Below are 22328 nucleotides of genomic sequence, written 5' to 3'. Positions count from 1 at the left end.
CTACATATTTCTCTGAGATGGCACAGGGTCCCCAGAGGTATTGTGTGAGCCAACTGATGTCCACAAAGATGTGTTCAAGCTCAGTAAAGTTTGCAGCAGAGGACAAAGAACTGCATTCAACAGGAAAGCTGTCAGAAGCGCAGCCTTTGCAAGCCCTCCCCCCTTTTGACAAGCACTTTAGGGCCAATGCAGTACGTGAGCATTTTGGAATGCAAACCAGGAAGGTGCCATGATGGACAAGAACAACTGCCAGCAAGTGAGCGGAAAGGAAGGTGCCAAAAGCTGCCTCATGGGCAATGGTGTTCAGTGATGAAAAAAAGCACCCTTAAGAGATTTGGAGTGAAGACACCACTTGCTGCTCTGATGGAACTAGCAATCCCCAGGAAAAAGAATTAGAGCAATGTCAGGAACTAAAACTCCTGCAAGATCCCTTAGACTGAAGCTTGAAATTCCCCTGAAGGAAAAGAGGAGGGGGGGAAACACCATTGCTTTGTGATTAGAGTTATATTCTTTGTCATTTTCTAACATGTAGCTTGATGCACATGATCTGCTGCCCTGAAAGACAATATATAAATGAATTTTTATGCATGTCTCAAAAAAACCAACAACTGATATTTCACAGGTAATTAATATTGCATAGACCTGAAAGAATTTCACAGAAATTGCAAATGCCTATGGGGAAAGAAAAATATATCACTCAGTTTGCAAAATGCTAGCCTGGGATGTGTGAATCACTGCCTCTCCTTTATGAGAAAAGTTAATTGGTCTCATTTAAGAGAACAAACCGTAAGGGACACAGAGACGTCTGGTGCTGTGATTGTAATTAGATAATCAGGCAGGCAATTATCAGATGGACTCTCTGGTGATACAATGTAGTCCCACTTGCCTATAAAAAATAATTTAGTAAAAGCAAGAGTATCTTCTACCTATATATAACTAAAAGCTATTTAAGAGTTGGAACAGCTTGCCATCTGTGAGGGCTTCATCACTGGAGGTTTTCAAGAAGAGACTGGACAGCCACCTGTCTGGGTCTCCTGCTTGAGCAGGGGGTTGGACTAGAACAGAGGTCTCCAATCTTTTCAGGCTCGTGGTCTGGAGGGAAGGAGAGCAGCTTCTAAATAAGTGCGCATGTGTGCACGCAAATGGGGCTGCGTGCACTGGCGTGGCACTAGTAGCTCCATTTACACATGCGCAAATGGGCCACACACACTCACCTGGCACAAGTGGCCCCGTTTGCGCCCGTGTACATGCGCAAACGGGGGCATGGGCGCTAGCATGAGTGGGAGGGGGAGTGCACGTGTACGCGTGTGTGCACCAGTCAGCCATTGCCGTGGCCCGCTGGTCAAGAGGCCGTGGCCTGGTAGTAGGCCACGGCCCATAGGTTGGGGACCCCTGGACTAGAAGACCTCCAAGGTCCCTTCCAGCTCTATTCTGATTGATTGATTGATTCTTTTAGGTTAACGAAATAATATACCTTCCTCTTTAACAGTACAGGAAGTGGCAACTAGTCTGTTAATCAAAATCTTGAATAGAATAGAATAGAATAGAATAGAATAGAATAGAATAGAATAGAATAGAATAAGTACTTCAAATAGCCTAGGAAAAAAATACTGAAATTGTCAAAAGCCCATTCTGATGGAGAAAGGGTGGAGTACATTTTCTCATTATACCTTATGAGAAACAGCAGTTTCATCTTTGGCAATCACTCTTCAAATTCAGGCTTCAGATCGGATCCAACTGTTTTTGAAATGAACTGGAATCAGTCAGGCAACTTCCAGAGCTCTAAATTGGGCCCTTCAAATGTTTTGCCTCTCCACTCATTCCTGAGTATGATAGGATTATAGTTTAAAATACTTTATCTGAAGAGCAGAAGTCTTTTGATACAGAGGAATGGAGCTCTTCTATAAACTATTTCTCACTCAAGGAAGTAAAAATGCTGCAGAACTACATGGGAGATGGCACGGGGCCTGAATTAAATGCAAAATCAAAACCATTGTTGCATAACCCAAAGCAAAGAATTAATAATTGGGGACACGTAGGCAAACAGGAGACTTTCCAAATGCTAGTACCAAGTGCTAAGAGGCGTGACTTGTGGAACAAACTCACTTAGAAAATGTATGGACTGGGAGAAAACGACATAAGAACTCACAATTTCTACAGATATTTTTATTAGCCTGACTTAGCAGTATACACAAAGGAATGGAGGTCAGCTCAAATATAGGTCACTGTATTCCTGCTCTAGGTTGGTAAAAATAATATTGACTTCCTTACTAGCCTCTGAATGACCTTTCACCTTCAAGTGATTCAAAAGTGACTGAGAGTTTAGGATATCCTGTCTCTTAGCTGTTACTAATCCTGGTTTTATGGACCTCACTTAGCATCCACCATGGTGTGCAGAAGACTTCTATGAATTTAAGTCTACAGTGACGTTGCCCTTTTTTTCTAAAGATGACCAAAGAAAGAGGGTTTTGACTGAAATGCCGAAGGTGGGATTGTAAGAATACAGGGCAGCTAAGTACAGTACATTAATTCAGGGGCAAATTTAAAACAAAAAAAAGACTAGCTTCAAAGTGGGGGGGAAAGGATAAAAAGAAGGTTTCAAGTATTGTTTATGAAAGTGATTTTTACAACATGGTGTATTTTCTGTGATAGTCATTACTTTCACAATCTGCTCTACTGTATTCACTCTGACTAGAGTCTAGACGGAGTGCAGGTTCTACATCAGAACTTGAAAGATTCGTCTGCAGTGTACCTACTATATATTAAGAATTTAAACAGATCTTCTACGGATGATTTTCTTGGAGAGGCTTATCAAGATCATACCTCTTAGGGAGTATATTATCTCAAACTTTTAAATTATATTTTTCAACTTTTGGGGGGGGGGGGACGGAATATCTGTTGCAGGTCTGTTGTTGTTCTTATAGGCAACAATCTGCTCCCAAAGATCTCCACCAGCCATCTGCCACATTTAATTCGTGAGATTATAATCAATCAATCAATAAATCTGGCATTAGTTTCTACTAATCTGTTTATTTGTGATGATATATTGGGACCCCCCCCCACACACAAATATCCTAATGGAATGATCAGGAGTTTTCTGGATTGCTTTTGCCTGAGGACAGTTTGTGATCAATCATGCTCACAAGGAAAGCCATTCACTCACATGTCCATCAAATTCCAGTGTGCCCCAGCTGAAAACAGATTACCTACCCTGATTTAGCACATTGCGTTTTTATTTGCATTATATGTAAGAGTTGGCCCTGCAGTGCCTTCATCCCAGCCCTTGCAAAGAATGGGCTGAAACTAAGATAAATCCCCTTATCTAGGCTGTCTGGAATTCGTACTCTTTCAACAGCCTTCAAAATACGGGGCAAGATGCAGCGTCAATGCACCTGGAGGCCATCAGGTTGAGAAAAGCTGCTTTGGATGCATTTAATCAACTGGAAATAGAGAATTTAGCTTTTTAATATGTATTACACTTCATTAGCATTTTTGACTAGTGCTTGACTCTGGGGCAAAGCTCTTTTTGCTTATGATTACTTAAGAATGGAAAGCTGTAGAAACAAGCTGTTTGGGTCGCCCACAAAGCTGTCTCTGATTCTTGCTTAAGGGCCCAAACCACCCATATTTCACTTTTTCTTGGCAAATAATGAGAGCAGCAGAGGGAAACTAGAGAGTTATCTTAATTAGGATACTTTACCTTCTGGGAAGATACACTTGTATATAGTTTGATTGACTGAACTTTCTCAACACTTGGTTGCTAATTTTCAGAAGTTCCAGTATTCAATTTATTTGTTTCCCCAAGTTTTCATAGCAGATTCTGTGTGCTTACATAGCTATTTCTGGGATATAAGTAATTATATATAAGTAATTATTTGTCCCTCCCCCATGTATTTTAATGCAAAATTCTTTCTTTTTGTTCAGAGGAGAGAAAGAAAGAGAACAACAACAAACAATTTAGTGGAGAAGAAATCTGCTTATTTTACCACATTCAATAAATACTAAGTGATTGCAATAGTATGAACAGTCCATGTGGGAAAGGAACTGAAAGGATTCAAGCATTCAGACACAAAACTATACAAGAGGATATAGAGGGGAAAAAAACTACATATGCACTAGCAGAACTGGAGCTACTGCGAATTACTCACTTAAGTACTTTATGACTCATGTAAACCTCTTTAGTAGGGTTTTCATCCTACATATAGTAAATGTGAATACAAATTCCTTTTAAGGAGGCCAGAAATGAGAGACTGGGAGTTTAAATTGGAGAGACTCAAGTTCCACTCAGCTTCACAGGGTGGCTTTGGGCCAATCATTCTTTAATCCCAAATTACGGTGCTGGTAATCCTCGACTTATGACCACAATTGAGCCCAAAATTTCTGTCGCTAAGCGAAACATTCGTTAAGTGAATTTTGCTGCATTTTACTACCTTTCTTGCCACAGTTAAGTGAATCACCGCAGTTGGAATTTCCCCCTTCACTAGTAGGAAGAGCAGTTGCTCAGTGGAATTAATTGTCCAGAGAGGTGATGGTCTGCCCTTCACTAAATATATACAAGTGGAGGCTAAACAGCCATCTATCTGAGATGCTTTAATTTGGATTTCTGTTCTGAGCAGGTGGCAAAATGCCTGTTCCATCTGATCAGGGGACTGGAGGCTAAAACATATAAGGAACGGTTGCTGGAATTGGGTATGTCTTCTAGTTTAATGAAGAGAAGGATGGGGGGCGGGGTGACCTGATAGCAGTGTTCCAATATCTCAGGGGCTGCCACAAAGAAGAGGGAGTCAAGCTCTTCTCCAAAGCACCTGAAGGCAGGACAAGAAGCAAACTAACCAAAGAGAGAAGCAACCTAGAACTAAGGATAAATTTCCTGACAATTAGAACAATTAATCAGTGGAACAACATGCCTCCAGAAGTTGTGAATGCTCCAACACTGGAAGTTTTTAAGAAGAGACTCGACAACCATTTGTCTGAAATGGTATAGGGTTTCCTGCCTGAACAGGGGTTGGACTAGAAGACCTCCAAGGTCCCTTCCAACTATTCTATTCTATTCTATTCTATTCTATTCTATTATTCTATTCTATTCCTCAAAGAATCAGCAGTTATGACCCTTGACCCTTAACCTACAGGATATTTGTATATGTTGAAGCATTAGGCTGTTTCAAATAGCATTTGTCAAGACTGGTTGTTCAATCTCTTCCCCCCTCCCCCCACCATCCAATCTGCTGTACAGATGGAAGCTATTCATTGCATAATTTCAAAGGTTCTTTTTTTAAAAAACGTATATTGCAAATTTAATTATGTTTGTTTTTTCTATAATGGTGGATTAAGAAAAGCAACATATGAATATGTCCTCCTCCTTTCAATTTTAAACAAACACACCCTTCATAGAATAGCTGATGAAAAAGGAGAGATCAGGCTGTTTGGGGACTATTCAACAAACAATGGGAACTCCTATCAGTGAATGTCCTAAAGATAACAGCATTTTAACTGAGCCTTCCTATGGTAGTATGCTAGCTAGAATTGTGCCAGCCTTCTTTTGCAGCTCAGAGAGATAATTCCAAAATCTACCTCTGATTTTATTATTTATGAGAATCACATTTAAGGTTCAAAAGCAAGGAACGCAGAAACAGCCCATATAAGCCTATAATATATTTTTCTTACAATTAGCAAGCAAATTTGTAAGTAAATGTTTCCTACAGTAAAACATTTTAGATATTTTTAAAAAAATCTTAAAGGAAACATCTACCTGGTTGTACTATATATGAAATTACAGAGAGATTTTTCTTGGACAGGCTTCCCCATTTCCATCTGGCAGAATATGCTGTACTCCAAATTCTTCTTCAAGGGAACATCCTCATTCTAATTTAATCAACTGCAAACTGGAGTTCATGCCAGATGTTCAATCATGAGTTAATCTCTCTGTTAGGAATGGAGAACACTGGATAGACAAGAAAGTAAGCAAACATTTGGCTGTGTCCCCCTTCGTTTTAACTTCAATTATCTTAAACTGAATAACAGCTAATTTTAGAATGTGTTTATTTGTGGCTGATCAGGATGATAAAGAGACTTCTGTGAGATGGAGACTTGATCTCCAAATTTTCCAGGTTAGCCTTATTTGACCTGGTGTCTTCCCAATCTGGTATGGCTGATGGCCTTGCTAGCTGGAACTGACATCCAACTATCAGGAGGCAACCAGATTAGAAAAGAAAGTTATATCTCCTGCATAAAATATATATGAAATAAGAAGAGGTCAATCAGTCAGACCAAAAGCCCACCAATTAGTTTGCACAGTCACCAACCACAAGTCCAGTCATGAGTATGACAGTAATTCATCTTTTCATATTATCCAGCCTTTCCCAGCATCTGCATTTTCCAGGATTCTTAGCTGGCCAACAGATCAGGACATATTAGGTTTGACAAGATTGTCATATAATTCATTAAATAACCAATCATTTGGAGCTAATACCACATTCTTCCTCTTCTTAGAAAAAATTATCCCAATACAGATGCTGTTGCCATGCTATGGCTTATCTGCTGAGCAAGAGCAGAAAGAAAAATAAGAAAAAGCAGCCATACAAAGTCTCTCTCTGTTCTTTTCCCAAGGATTTAGACTGGAGGTGAGGAACAGAGCCTTATGGGAGCCAATCTGTCTTTGTACATCTTCTCTGTACTAATCTTTCTCCTTACTCTATATGACTTTAATATATTTAGATTCATATAATTACATATTAATAAATTAGAATCTGGCATGCTATAAAACAAAACATGCAGCATTATGATAATCTCAAAGCAAGTTACATGGACATTTCTCTTAATATTACCTTCCCAATCTCCCATCCCCTCGAGATAAGTTCTTTCTTAGAACAGACATTATGAAAACGGCCAAATGTACATTTCATTAGTCGTGATGAATTTGCATCCAGTTTGTTTTAATATCTTCATTCTTTTCTTTTGCTTGCAGGACATTTTGAAATGAGAGATATTAATAACATAAATAGAGTAGTCAAAGGGAAGATGTCTAGTACTTTCTCTGCTCTATTTTTTGTTCATGTGTTTAGTCAGAATCCATTTTTAGGATATTAAATTGCTGATAGAATATTAAAGTCTTATTTATTTATGCTAGCTCTGGTTGTATAACATTTCTTATTTCAAAGGTTATAAAAGAAAGTGCAAAGCACTAGAGCAGGCATGTCCAACTCACAGCTAGTAATGCAGTTCCACATGTTCGTAAAAACTATTTAAAAATAAACATTTATTTATATACATGAACTATATATTTTATATGCAGCCCAACACAATCCTTCTTCACTCAGTGTGGCCCAGGCAAGCCAAAAGGTTAGATAACCATGCACTAGAGCAGACATGTCAAACACAAGACCCGGGGGCCGGATGCGTCCCGCGAAGTGGTTTCATGTGGCCCGTGAAGCCATCCTGGAAACAGTGAGGGAACGGCCCCCTCTGCCTTGGCCCTGGCCCAAGCCAGCGGGGAGCCAATGGACAACTTTGTGGTGGCCATCTATGCTGAAACGCATTCAGTCTTAGCTCCCTAATCTCCCCCCCCCCCGGCATGGCCTGAGAGGAACAGTGAGGCTCCTCCAGTGGACCATGCCTTGGCACTTGCCCTGGTCCCACCCCCTTCTGCCAGAGACCCTCAGATCTATCCCACTCCTGCCCAGGCCCCCACAGGCACCCTTGACGTGAATGATGTAGAGCTGGCCACACCCAGTAGGCCACACCCACTCCATCCACGCCCACCCAATAGGCCACACCCACCCTGGCCACACCCACCCGGCCCCCTGAGGGCAACCGCAATGCTGATGCGGCCCTCAATGAAATTGAGTTTGACACCCCTGCACTTAGAGCAAGAGGAAGCACAGCTTCAAATACTAGAGGAAAACTGACCATGTTTATGAATAACTTAGCAGAACATTCACCTTCTATCCCAAATAAGATTGGTAGGTGCTATTACCTGCCTACTTTATTTTGGAATGGAAAAACTGAATAAAACAGAATAAAAAAAGCTTATCCTAAAAAAAAATATATAAGCTGTGCATTTACTTTAGAATAAAACAGTTTGTGCTTCTAGTATGTTGATTTATGGGACTAAATATATTTTAGTTTTGCAATATATTTCAGGAGATATTAAAGAAACATTTGGGCAAAGATTCCTAGGATTTCAACTGCAATATTAATTCCTAAGTTTGAGAGAAAGGAAAATGTAGCCAAAGACCAGGGTAATTTAATTTTATAAATATACATTACATCACAATTTTGTATCTAAGACCAATGAAAGGGGTTGGTTCCTTTCCCACATCCAGAATCACAAGCCAGAAAAAGAATTTTCAATAAAGGTAGAAATAAAGAAATATGAGAATCTCCCCAAAATTGGCCACAGATATTGATGTATCCTCCAGTATCTATTTTCCGCTTTTCTGCCAATATTTGGGTGGACTGGATGCCTTCTCTCTGCTATACAGAATGGACCTTCCAAGCCCAACATAACATCTTCCAAGTGGAACCAGTGAGAAAAATGAATGCTATCTTTGAGAATAGGTTCTTACCTCCAGAGGGCCCTTGTCATTGGTGGGCACTAATTTTGGACAACTTTCTTGCTAAAAGATGGGCCAATTGAAAATAAGAATTAAGTTTATAATTTTTAATAATGGATAAAAAAGAGAACTATGTGACAGCTCTACCAAAGTCTCCTGGGGAGATGTAGATGAGCCAAGCTGGCTGATCTTCCAATGGAATGGGTCATTACTGTTTTATGTTGTGGACTATTTTGATACAGGCCTTGATAGGCCTATACAGTAGGTCGAACTGGTGAGACTTTGCAGCTTAAGTGGAGTTATCGGAAAAGAAATTAGGAAAGTATCTGAAACCCAGAGCTCCTCTGTTCTCAGGTAGATTTTGCTGGGTGACTGATCTTTCTCTACTTGGTTTTGCCACTGAGGCAGAAGGAGGATTATCTTCTGGACCTATTGAAAAATTGGATTTGCCTTGGGCATAAAGATCAAGTCTAGATGTAGAATGATGATGTTGGGGGCTAAATGGATGATTTATTCCAAGTCTAGAAAGGGATATGTGTACTGCACTAGCTGGGGGGGTCCCATAATGGATACCAGTAAAAGGTAGATAGACATAGTAGAGAATCTTTTCTTAGGACTCTCATAGTAAAGTAGGTCAAGACACTTTTGTTGCTCCTCAACTGTTAGGTCCAAGCAGAGCTAAAAACCCTTATATAGACTCACCGATAGGAACATTCTGTGTGTACATGTGTTTTGGATGAAAGCTAATCACATTAGTTTATATAAGCAAATAATGGATGCTTGGACTATGGAACTGCTTTTATGTTCTAGGTATACTCAGTGACCAGCATCTCCATCACAGGTTTCCCATCATCCAAGATTCTTCGATGAGCATGGAATTCTGGAGGTGATTAAATGTTTCTGAAGGTAGTGCTAAGTTCCTGGTGGCAACTCTGGCCTCAGAAATTTCCTGTGGGATAGGTATATTGGGAAGATACCCTCAAGCACCTGGGAGACTGGAGCATAGGATTTCTACAGTGATGATTCACAAGGCCTTATAACTAACCAATAATGGCTTCTTTACCACCTCTGCATGTGGCAAAGCTACTACTCACAGAGAACACGTCTGTTGACAATGGTTCTTAACACCAAGTCCATGGCAGATGGATCAGATTCATCTAGGCCTATTCTTGCAGGCATTCCTGAGTAGTTGTAGAAAATCTGTTATTTGGAACGGCCTGGTGGATTCACAATTTGACTATTAGTCCTTTTCCTTATTTAAAGAGTTTTTTTCCCTCTCCTTACCCCAGCCCCCAACTGACTGATTCTGAGTGTAACATCTAAATCATATGCCACATAAAGACATTTTTATACACTTGGTGACAGAGATTTTGCCTTACACTGTTGATCAAATTGTCATTCCATACAGTGAATAACTGGAGGGGATATGGATATGGAATGGCACTGCTTCCCCTTTCTCATTCCCCTCATGAAGTGCCCTGGCTGGAGAACCTCCCAGGTATTTCCTGCCTTTTTTGTCTCCCTTATGAGCATGAACAATCAGAGGAGCATGCTGATGAATCTAGTATTCGCCACCTCCATCTTCTATTGCCAGGAGTTCCAGAAAAAGGGTATTTGAAAGGCTATCCCATGCTCACATGTTTTGGGTATCTACACAGCACAATTTGAATTAAACATGAGCTGGCTTTCCAAAAGGAAAAGTCTAATCTACTTCAAACTTTGGAATAATGTTTTAATATCTTTAAACAGGAACAAAAAAAAAACCTTTCAAGGCTAAGATTTATTAAAGAGTTTTTATTAGCAAGTTTTCACTGGAAAGTTCAGGGTGTGCTAATAGAGGAGGCACATGGGCTTCAGTGTTTGGCACAGGACATTCAACAGAATTGCACTTTTTTGTTATGGTTCGGCTACAATACTCTGAATTTTCAGAGCAAAACTCAGGCCCAGCCTCTACCGTAACATTTTCCAAACATTTCCACTCAGTTTGATTCTTTGCTTCTATCCCTGGAGCAGTTTGGGGCAAACCTTGGACAGCCTCCATTTGAGCTTGCTTGTTTGGCTTAGATGCAGAGCTTTTATTTTCATTCCTGTTCGCTTCAGTGATAGTTTTATCTCCTTTGGGTCTGTAGTTATTACACAGCCCTATTTGATTGTTAGACAATCTTTGTTCTGTTTCAGAGAGAGGTTTCGTAAGCAATCTTTTGCCGAGGGAGGAGGACGAACCTACTTCATTTGGAAGAGTTGCTGAGTTCTCTTCAGTGTCTGGAGGACTGTGGGACTGAAAACGAGGGACTGAGTGGAGAAAAACATTTGGGGGAAGAGAATTTTGAAGCAAGGGTCTTTGGAACCTGCCTTGTAGACAACTACAGTGGAGAACATGCTGGACAGCATTCACATAACCATCAGAAGAATGAAGCAAGGCACTGATGGGAACTAGGGAATTCTGGACTTGTACGTTCCCAGATGAAAGAGAGCAGCGATAGCATAATGTTTCATTTCTAGGTTGATGCAGACGGGAGCATTTCATGTCTGTATGCTGCTGTGGCTCTAAAGAATGACATTGTTCGTTTTGACTCAACAAATGGCAAGTGGGATCCTGCTCACTCAAGGATGACATTGCTGAACCTGATTCGCTGTTAATGTTTACATTCAGTTCTGTGTTACATGTTGAGTGAAGAGTATGTGGGTTTGACAGCCTGCCACTGAAGAGCTCAGGGCAGATGTGCATTTCTTCACAGGTTCTCTTCTCCACTGCAGTATCGCTGCTGGTGTGGGATGCTAATGGCTGTAACTCATAGTGCTCATGTTCTCCTTCTACATCTGCTTTCTGAGGTCTTGAATCAAACTGGTATTTATTGACAGACTGAGTTTTAGTTTGTTCTCCATCTCTTTGGCCTCCTGACAATGCCTGGGAGAAAGCACCACACTGTAGTCTTTTGGGCAGAGGAATCTGGCCAAATGTTCCTTGGGGTCCCAGGCAACGGCACATACACTGGAAAAAGAAAGTTGCAAATGCCCAACTAATGCACATTATGAGCATCATAAAGGTGCCAAGCTGTGTATAGGCTAAAACCGTAGAAGGCATCATCATTGCTCCAGCTACAAATGTAGTCAATGCAGCCATAGCAATTGCTGAGCCCATGCGGCTTAGAGAAAATATAACTTTCCCTTCTCGATCGGGATCTGGAGCCAAGCGGTAAGCAACGCCATAGTGGACAGCAAAGTCCACAGATAAGCCAACTGCCACAGAAATGGTAACAGACTCTAAGACATTTAGCTCCCAACCCAGCAGAACCAGGGATCCAACTGTGACAAAAATAGTTCCTGCTATTGAGACTATTGCATAGAGACTTATTATTATATTCCATGTGGTAAGCAGCATTACACTGAATGCAACAGTGACAGAAAGACCCATGGCAATTAAAGTACCGTCAGAGAGACTATCTTGGAGATCATAAAACTCTAGATTACTCACAAACCAGCCACTACTTAAACCTTCTGGAGCCGAAACAAGTTCCTCTGAAATCCAGGTGTCCACTTCCTGATAGAACTTATGCATCTTCTCATATGCCAAGGTGAAAAGGTAGGTGCTTTGGAACTCTAGTACCACTGCTCTGATGGTATCATTTATATCAAAGCGAGGGCCAGGAGTTTTGCTATCCAAATGATAGCCTGTGCTTCTTTCAAGTTCCATGATGGCCCTCTTGATGCATAACTCAAAGACCTCCTGCTTGTAGGGGAAGCTCCAGTGGCTACAGCAGGGATAAAGAGCTGGCTCATCACAGTCTTGATTTTCCATCCACTGCTTAAATGTCTCAATAAAGCAGCTCGTGAAATCTTGCTCTTCTGTTTGGTAATAAAATGTCTGATTCCTCAGTTTCTGACAAAACTTTAAAATCCAGAGCTGTGAATCTGGGCTTGCAATATTGAAAGTGCTGTCTAGCTTCAGCTTGCCTTTGCTTTTAGGATTTAAGGGATCCCCGTTATCCTCAGGAGAGACCCCCCAGATAATAGTGATGGGCATGTGAAGCTCCTCTCCATGATGGACCCGTTCAAACATGAAAAGCTTCTTGAATTCAGCATCATAGCGCTCAAAAGGATGGGAAGACCGGAACACTTGAAACTCAGCTAGTTCCAAGGAGGGTAGCTTCATCTTTGGATTCACACACACAATATATGCTCCCCCAACTGTTAAGGCTAGGAACCAGACCAACCAAATATATCGAAATTTTATCACAATGCATGGCAACACTTTTTCAAAAAATATCCTAGATGCTTCTGAGATTGCAAAAAATACTTTACGGACCACTTGGCCCAGCACTGTCCAGCAGCTTTTGTTACTGTAAACTCTTGCTTGTGGCTTTACAGAGCAACTAAAAATATTGAGGAGGTACCGTTCATGTAAGACTACAACTGCGGGCAACCATGTCACCATTAGGATATAATTCACTAAAATGGCAGTGCCAGCATAAACACCAAAACACCTGATTGCTGTAATATTGCTGACATAATTAGCATAGAAGGCAGCAGCAGTAGTAAAACTAGTAACAAACATGGAAAGAGCCGCATGTTGCAAAGTGATGCTCATGGTTTCCGAAGTGGCAGCGTGAGACTTGTCAAATTTTGTGTAGCTCCACACATCACACAAGACAAAAGCATCATCAGCTCCAATACCCACAAGAATAATCAGTGCAGTGAGGTTCATAAAGGGGAAAAACTCAAAATTAAATACAACCCGATAAAGAAAGTAAGAAACAATTAAGGAACTGATGATAGCAAACATGGTCATCAGTGTGATAAACAAGGACTTGGTATAGAAGCACATCACTAACAGAACAATCACTATGGCTATAGCAGGATACACAGTATCCATTAATAGATAGTCCTGGAATAAGCTGTGCTTTATTCCAAACTCAATCCCTGTGATGATGGTGATTCCATCAGACGAGTTCCAGCTCTCAAAATTATCTAAATAGATATTCATCATACTGTCTCCCTTTTCAGTAGGTAGAAAAAGCATACTATATTTTAAAGCTGGTAAGCCATGATCCAAGGTCTTTGGGCTTAGAAAATCTTTGTCCACTATGTAGTGAAGTATCTGGTAAACAGCATTGTACTTGGTACATTTGCGTGGCACATTTGTACACTTGAGCTGGTCTTTTCTTCTTGCTGCCGTATCCCAACAATCTGGCCCCAGGGTCCCATTATAATAATATTTGGCACATGTGCGGAGCAGCTTCAGAGTATGAGAAACATCTCTCTCCACTATTTTTTGACATGATGATCTGTTATTTAAAATGGCAATATAATTGCCTAATGTCCAGCTGGGACAGCATGAAGCAGCAGTGGCCCTCTGGCAGAGATCCCCAAACTGAGCATGGGAGCGTATCTGTGGGAAGAAGAAGAAAACTGAGAGTTATATCTGGATACCAATGATAAATGGCCATGCTGGCTCAGGAATTCTAGGAGTTGAAGTCTACGAGTCATAAAAGAGCCAAGGTTACCTACTCCTGCCCTAGACCAACTGTAGTTTCTGAATGGTCTTTAAGGCAGCCCCATGTAGAGTACGTTGCAATATTCCAAACAGGAAATAATCAAGTTAGGAGCGATCATCAGCAAGGCATCACAATCCAGGAATGGGTGCAATTGGCACACAAGATGAAGTTGTGCAAAGGCCCTATTGGCCATGACTCCTCCATCCTCAAGGAAAAGCTGCATACCAGTTTTGTCTGGGGGACTGAAACCCTATCCACTGTGGAAGGGTGGAAGTTGCCGGATCTAAACACCTACGCCACTTGTCCTTGCTTGGATTAAGTCTGTTCACTCCCACAATCTCCACACACTGGGAGAGATCCTTGATGGGTCTTACAATCGTGTGATTGCCATTTGCAATCTTCCCTGCCAGCTTTTCCAGAAAGTCAATGGGGAACCCATCAATCAGGAAAGGCTGCAAGCTGCTGCTGGTTGCCAAAAAGATCCCCTCTGGTTGCTGGTGGCTGGCTGAAAAAAGTCAGTCCCGAAATCTAAGCAGGATGTTAGCACAGAGCATGTGCAGCAAGAGATGTTTGTAATAAGCCTCTAGTAACCAGGACAAGTCCTCTGTCTCTGGCTGCAAATGCTCCATGCCAAAATCCTGCCTGGATTTCAGGATGGACATTTTTCAGTCAACCTCCAGAGACAAGAAGACAACATGTTTAGATCAGTTGATACAGATTTGTCCTTCAAGTATCATAAAGAAGTACAGTAATTATGCTTATCCAACAGTCAACTTCATTTGGGAGTTGAACCAACTCTCAAAAGCAACTTCATTTTATCTTAAGAGGAAAAATTAGATTGATATGAACAGCTGAACTTTAGCAGACAAAACTAATTATAATTTCTACTGCACAAAATCAAAAATGGGCTATAATGCTTTCAGGATGCCTGGAGGCTGGGCTCACAGCTTATGTAAAATTTGTAGCTGTCAAACTCCAGAGACAATTCTGATAAATTTGTCCAAATTACAGCGAATATGCAGAAATCTCTCAGCCTTTGAAATGGGCATTCATGCTGTTTTCTATTTTATTTTTATTTTACAGGATTTATATGCCGCCCTTCTCCCCATGGGACTCAGGGCGGCTCACAGCGTATTAAAATCTCAATCTTGCAGAGAAAAGCTCTAGAGAAGTTCCTCTGCCTAGTTAAGTCACTCCTCCATTTGTTTCAAGTGTCAGTACAGTCAGTATGGTTTGTACCCAGGTCAATAGGCTGAAGGTCAACTTGATCAAATGGGGCTCTTCTACTAAACTGCAGATCTTCAAACCTGGCAAGAAGTAGACTATACACCATTTCCCACTTGTTCTTTACCAAGATAGACATCATAGGACATTCCTGGGGCCAACTCATAAGCAATGAAATGTGCACAACAATGGGAGAAACAGCTTGAATAGACATAAGAAGAATATTCCTATATAAATCTTCCTACATAAATCATTTAGAAGGCTGCAGCATTCCATTAATTGGGCTGACAATATATTATATAATGTGTTATATAACTTTTAATATAGTTCTTTCATGGTGTTTATTAACCAAATTTCCCTTCTTGATTGGAATGCATAACAAAAAGCCAATATTGATATAGTCTGTGTACTTCCCAAAACTACTAGCAGTTTTATTTATATTGATTGAATTATACATCTGCTTAAGCATTTCTAAGCCAAGTGTATTTCAATAAGTTCAGTGTAAAACTGGCTTCTCAAGTGCAGCTCTTTTATAGCACGTGCATACATACATAAGCAGGATTTAGACTAAAACTGCCTGGATATTATAACAGAATTAATATGGCCTTATTATTGTTAAATAAATTTAGAACAAGAAATCACCTCACATTCCAAGAAGAAAAGGATAAGTTACTTTTGATTGTTTCCAGATAAAAATATCAATTAAGCTTAGCAGGAAAATATGAGCTACCTAATAAAAACAAAGTACTGGAATACTATATTCTTATTTTTCATGGCAGAGTTCAGATTTATAAGGAAAATGCAGCATGTAAGCCCTGTAGGGTCACCTAGACAACAGAGGAAAAGAAGATTATGTGCTTCAATTATTCAAGTTCAGGTTGAGATGATGCTTTATCTACTATTCTTCAGCACATTAGAGGCTGTCCATCTTTGCTGCTAAAGTCACCTTCACTGAAGATAAAAATGGATTAGCTGCTCATACTTGGAAGATCAGGCTTAGCCTGGAACTTATCAAATGCCTTCTAAAAACAGTCTTTAGAAAAGATGGCCAGAGTCTATTTTATTGCTTGATCAAAAAGGCATTTGTACAAGCTGGGTTAGAAGTATCAGCAGGATGTTTTCCACTTGTCTGGGAACTTCTAAAGAAAACACAGCACTTCTATGATTTGGAAATGTTTTTCAGATTTCTTATTCATACCACATGGATTTGCTTAGCAAAGAAAACTTGTGTACTGCAGAGAGCTTTGAGGGTACTGTAAATCTAGAGCACATATTCCTCTCATATGTGAATTATGCACCGATGTCTCCAAAAATCCTCTCAATATTTTCCTATAAGGGAATCAGAAGAGAAGATTCATAATGGCAGATTGCCTGTCTTTCTAGAAGACTTTTGTCTACCACTTACTCTGCTGCCCTTTGGACTAGGCTCCTGTTACCCCTAACCTGAAAAAAAAATCGAACTGGGTAGGGTGTTTTAAGTATTAGGTAATATTCAATTCCTAATTAGCCATGCCATATATGATACTACTGTTAAGCCTATGTGGGTGCCATATGTGAATCAGTTACAGGCTACAAGCCTTGGAACAAGAAAACCAGATGGCTTGAGTTGATACAGCATGCCCAAGACAATTTGCGCTTAAGTATTTATTAGTTAATAAATTGCTTAGCTTTTCTCTCTCTCTCTCTCTCTTATGGTCATGTTGGGAATGCATAATCAAAATTCCCTTTAATAGAGGAAAGAGCAAAACCCTTAAAGTAGACTTAAAGTTGAAACCAGTCAAACCATTACAGCAGTTCAACTTGCTTTGACTGGAACAGACAGCAGTGACTTCAGTACAAAAGAACTCAAGCCTCCGTGGAGTGTAGAGTGTGCGATGGAAGGAGATATGGACTCCAGCCAAGAAGACTCTCTTCTAATAAAGATTAAAGATTAACGAAGATGTACATTTCTCATTATTATACAAAAGGCAGCAGTTAAAAAAACTCAGAGGTTTGCAGCTTAGTCCAGCAATTTTCTAAACATAACATCTAACACCTTGATATGATTTAAACACTACAGAAAAGGTAATAAACAAAATGAAGTGAGCCTCTTGGAACCATTTTTTTTTTTAAAAAAGGAAGTCGTGTATCTTCATATTTGGGCAATGCTCCATCTTTACACAGAGATGAATCATCTTACCAGCTGTCACCTGGCATAAAAATATTCCATTTATTTTAAGAGTAATTCAGTTTCCAGACCTTTCTGGAAACTTTATTAAAAATCACAATAACAACCAATATTTTTAATTTTTTCTAAAGTGATTATCTATGGTATAATTGATATTACTATAATAAAAGATGTAATATGAAATATCTTGTTTCAAAAGAAGAATGTTAAGAAGGAGCTGAGAACATTTTAATTTCATTTCAATTAACTTACACTGTAATCAATCTGTGATAAAGAATTAACTGAACATAGCCAATCCATCTGTGAACTCATGGATAGTTATGCAAAATTTGGGACAAATAAAAATTACATCTCTTACCCACTGATTCCTGCATCTAGACCCATGAAACTAAATATTAATCACCTCTCCAGCGTCTTAACTGGCTTCACTTCTTGCGCTGTCAACACTGGATACAATAATACATAATCATTTTTTTTCTCTTCCCCACAAATTCTGCCAACATCACTATATTCTAAATTGCTTGCTGAGAATTAGCAGACAGGGACTCCTTGTCGAAGAATACTAGTCACTGTGCTCCCAAGGAGTGACAGACTCAGATATCATTCCAAATACATACACATGAACGCCGGTCTTTCATTTTGACATAGATCCTGCATCAGTTAAGGCCATTAGTTAAAACCAGACCTCAGTCTAGCTATGGGCAAAGTTAACATCTACCACATGGCAGAAGAACTCATGAAGCCCCTGAAGCAGCCTGTTACTTTTTATGTTCTGGTTTTGTAGGGAAATTTTAAAAAAGTTGCAACTATTTGGATGATGGAAAACATTTTCTCCCGCTCAGAACTAATTAATCAAGACCAGACTGTCTTTTTTCATCTCTGGGTGCAAAGAAAACTTTCCTTTCTCAGAGCATGGATGCATATTTGTGTATGCACATCAATTACAATACATGTGTTTGAGTTCCTATTACCAACCATTTAAAGGTAGCCAATCAGCAAGAGAATCACGCTGAATTATGCAAATGAACTATTTTAAAAGGCAAAGAAGTGCTTTCTGGCTGAGTTTTGGAGAAGAGATGATGAGGTGGAGAGGAGCGAAGTTCTGCTTTGAAAATCTGAGCTAATTCTCGTTCCTATATCAGCATTGTCCCAAACAAACTCTGAAGAAACTATCCCAAAAGAAACGGATGGCACTGCTGGGGCTGAAAGGGATGTGCAAAGAAATATCAGGCAGTAGCATTACATGCTTGCCGACAGCTTACTCTGCAACACGTCAGCAGCTGAGTAATGATTAAGACCAGAGACCAGCATTTCAAATGTACATTCCACTACATTAAAGTTAATACTTTTACCTACCTGCGTATTTTCCACACTGCACATTGACTTTATGGCTGGTAAATTCCACAAGTCATCTCCACTTGCTGATGTAAATACCACTCGGGAGTAACGATCACCTGAAATTGAGGTTAATCTATTGTGAAGATCACAGGACTCTGGAATTAACAGAACTCAATACAACAGGGCAGATAGAAGAGGGTGCCACAGGACCTCCGAGTAATAACCAATTTTTAGCCTAATGTAGCCTGTAGGATTATATGAAGCTAAAATGGAAAGGGCGCATCATGATTTCCTCCCCCACACATAAAAATATCTTTCTAAAACATTCTCTGTACTTTGACAAGAGAATGAATGCATATAAATGCAATAGTAGCTAAATTTAAATATATCGTTTTTATTAGGGCTATTTTTAGAAAAAATGAATAAGTCTCCTGTTTATTTCTAATAACCATGTTGTTTCTTCCAGTAGTCCAAATATTATAAAAGAAAGTGGGCATTTATTATTTTTGTCCACTTATGATTAAAAAAAAGGAACGGTAAAAGATCTTAGGGGTGGCAGAGGTCATTTAGATCAATCCTCTGCTTGGTGCAGAGATCCAAATTAAAGTATCCTCAGCAGACAGTTGCCAGTATACTAATGGTATCAGACAATCTTAATACTGAAATGCATTTGGCTTAGTCCATAGAGGCCAGTGGTTTTTTTTCTCAGACAGAAAAGACCAATTCCTGGGAAAGGAAAAATTGCAAATAAAGAGATTTGTTCAGTCAAATTCATCATGCTTGCAAATGTAAAGCCAATTTTATTTTACAGCTGAAATATTAATCAACTCACTTGGAATCTCACAGAAAAAGCTGTCCTTCTGGAAATTCCAGTCAGCCTCCCTCTTCTCTCTTTCATAGTGATCGTCAGACCGTCGGCTATCTCGATGACTGTCGAGAACAATTTTTAAAAGTGATGATAAATTTCAAGTAGTCATTTTTATTCCAACACTACGTAGATTTAAAAAGTACTAAATTAGAGAAAAGCAACCAAACAAAATGCAGACTGAGGAGTTCTGGAAAGCTGACACACTGGAGAAGGTTATCCCTAAGCCAAAAGATAAAACACTGATACAGATTGCATTCAAACTTACAATAAAATGAAATGAGTAGCTACTTGACTATTATAAAATTTCAAAGAAAAAATTGGCAGTTACATGAGAAACGCAGAAGCATTACAAAATGGCAAAAACAGAGCACAGAAGGATTGATGGCAATTCTAATGACAGCCACACTTGAAAATTATGATAACACACAATCACCCAATCACAGAAAAAATCACAAAGTCTGTAGGCTTGTGCGACCTAATTTTTTACTAGGGTTGTGCAATGCTTCAGATTTGAATACTAACACAGAATCCCCTGAAATATAACCTTGCCTGTTTTCAGGATCAGAGAGTTGCTTTAATTAATCAGAAACAGAAGCTGCACTTTTGCTTCTGCACTTTCCAGAGCATTTCTTCTGCAACATCCTATTAGTAACTTACAAATAAAAGAGCCAGATGTAAAAAGCAAATTCTGTTTATTTGGGGGGGGGGGGGCAGGCAGGAAATAATATTTATTAAATATTTGTTATTCAAACACTTGGGAGGAGTTGGTTATTTCAATAAGTGGCACCTAGCACCAATAGCCGATAATTTGATTGAAAGCCTTTACCTCTTAGCCTGCTCATCTGCATATTTGAATGGATAGTTTGCTAAAGTCGCTTTGTAGCCTGTGTTTTTCACCATGTTATTCCAAGTGACCAGTCTCTGCCCAATAGCCGTTCCTCTTGGTTCAAAACCCTGCAGCAGAACATTTATGATTTTTTAATGCATGCCATTCTTTCGCTAAACAGGCAGAGATAAATTAAAATGGAAGAATTTTATTAAAAATACTTTTCTATAGATAACACTTAAATATTTAAATATTCTGATGACATAGTGACACGAGTTGAGACACAGCCTTCCACTGCTTGACATAGCCAGCATCCCAGTGTCACTATGCAATCCCAATTCCCAAGAGCCAGTGGTTCCAAACGAAGAGAGGAGACATAACTAAACACAAGTAAAAAAAACATTAAGACAGTAATATTTATTTATTTATTTATTTATAATAAGACTTATATGCCGCCCTTCTCCCCCATGGGACTCAGGGCGGCTCACAGCATATTAAAAACAATACAAAACATTTCCCTATAAAAGCCAATTAAAACCAAATATTTGTGGCTGTGTCTTGTTTAAAATCATTAAAAATTATCCCTATTTAAAAATTCACCCTAGGTCAGTCCCGCTTGCTGAAAAAGCCATGTCTTGAGGGCGCGGCGGAAGGTTAAGAGATCCGGAATCATCCGAATCTCGGGGGGTAGTTCATTCCAGAGGGTGGGGGCACCCACAGAGAAGGCCCTCCCCCTGGGGGTCGCCAGCCGACATTGCTTGGCCGACAGCACCCTGAGGAGGCCCGCTCTGTGGGAGCGTACCGGTCTGTGGGAGGGAATCTGTGGCAGAAGGCGGTCTCGGAGGTATCCAGGTCCTATGCCATGGAGCGCTTTAAAGGTGGTAACTAACACCTNCCAATCCTAGGCCTTCAGCTGGGTTTTATAAAACCTTTTCGCTTTAGGCCTCCGCCGCCATGTGCAAAAAAAAAAAAAAGGTTCAATCCTTGAGTCAATTTCAACTTCTCGCAGGGAAAAAAAAGATCTTGCAAAGTTGGAATTGATTGATTGAACTTTTTAGTCCCACCCAGTCTGCCGTTACCACCACAGCCAGGCCCACCCAATGGGCCACGCCCACCCAATGGGCCACACCCACCCAATGGGCCACACCCACCCGACACTCGATGCATAAGTGGGTTTTGGGTTGCAGTTTGGGCACTCAGTCTCTAAAAGGTTCGCCATCACTGCTATATATTAACTGTTTTCAGATAAACATGACAAGCTGTCTTCTTAGAAAGTGGAATATATATGGCTAACTACATCTTCCAAATAACATGGCTTGCAAATAATAAGCAACTTGTTTCTAGTTTACTGAGTCACCCAACACAATGTATAGAAGACTTCTGAGCAGTGTCACCAAAACAATCCATAGGAATTGCTTTCTAGACAGAAATCATCCAGTCTGATGTACGTATCTGGGAAGCTGTAATGGATCATACCAAAGGCCTATTTAGTTGAATATCTTGTTTCCCACAGTGACATCCAAATTTTAATTAGCAGGACCTGAACATAACAGCCTCCTTCTGCTGTTGTTCAGTAACTACTATTCAGAAAAGAAACTGATTCTAAAGTTTGCATGTATTCATTATGACTAATCAGTTCACCGTTAGCACATCTTGCTGCACTAAAACCTGTAGTTTATATCTCATATAAAACGGTTCTTTTATTTGCTCTGCATTTCCTATCATTCAGTTTGATTACATAACAATGAACTATTATAACAGGAAAGAAGACTCTCTTTCCTTCCCACCCCCCCTCCATATTGTATATAGCCATGTTCACAGCTAGCACATTGCCTGCTACTCTTAAATATCCTTAAAC

The 22328-nt window shown here is 39.9% G+C and overlaps 1 protein-coding gene across 1 annotated transcript in view; it reads right to left on the bottom strand.

Moving 5' to 3' along the window:
- Positions 1-10334: 10334 nt before the first annotated feature.
- DISP1 (dispatched RND transporter family member 1) overlaps positions 10335-22328 on the bottom strand; it is a 35403-nt gene continuing 23409 nt past the window's right edge. Inside the window, exons 4-7 of the mRNA XM_015831926.2 lie at positions 20471-20598; positions 19609-19706; positions 18795-18892; positions 10335-13941 (exon numbers count right to left, since the gene is read on the bottom strand). Of these exons, the coding sequence (XP_015687412.1) occupies positions 10336-13941; positions 18795-18892; positions 19609-19706; positions 20471-20598 (3930 nt within the window). The 3' untranslated portion in view covers position 10335. The remainder of the gene's footprint in view (positions 13942-18794; positions 18893-19608; positions 19707-20470; positions 20599-22328) is intronic.

Source organism: Protobothrops mucrosquamatus, unplaced genomic scaffold (genome assembly GCF_001527695.2).
Source record: "Protobothrops mucrosquamatus isolate PMUCROS unplaced genomic scaffold, P.Mucros_1.0 scaffold_289, whole genome shotgun sequence".
NCBI classification, from domain to species: domain Eukaryota; kingdom Metazoa; phylum Chordata; class Lepidosauria; order Squamata; family Viperidae; genus Protobothrops; species Protobothrops mucrosquamatus.
The sequence above is the reverse complement of the archived record's forward strand: the minus strand, read 5'-3'. Positions and strand labels throughout refer to the sequence as shown.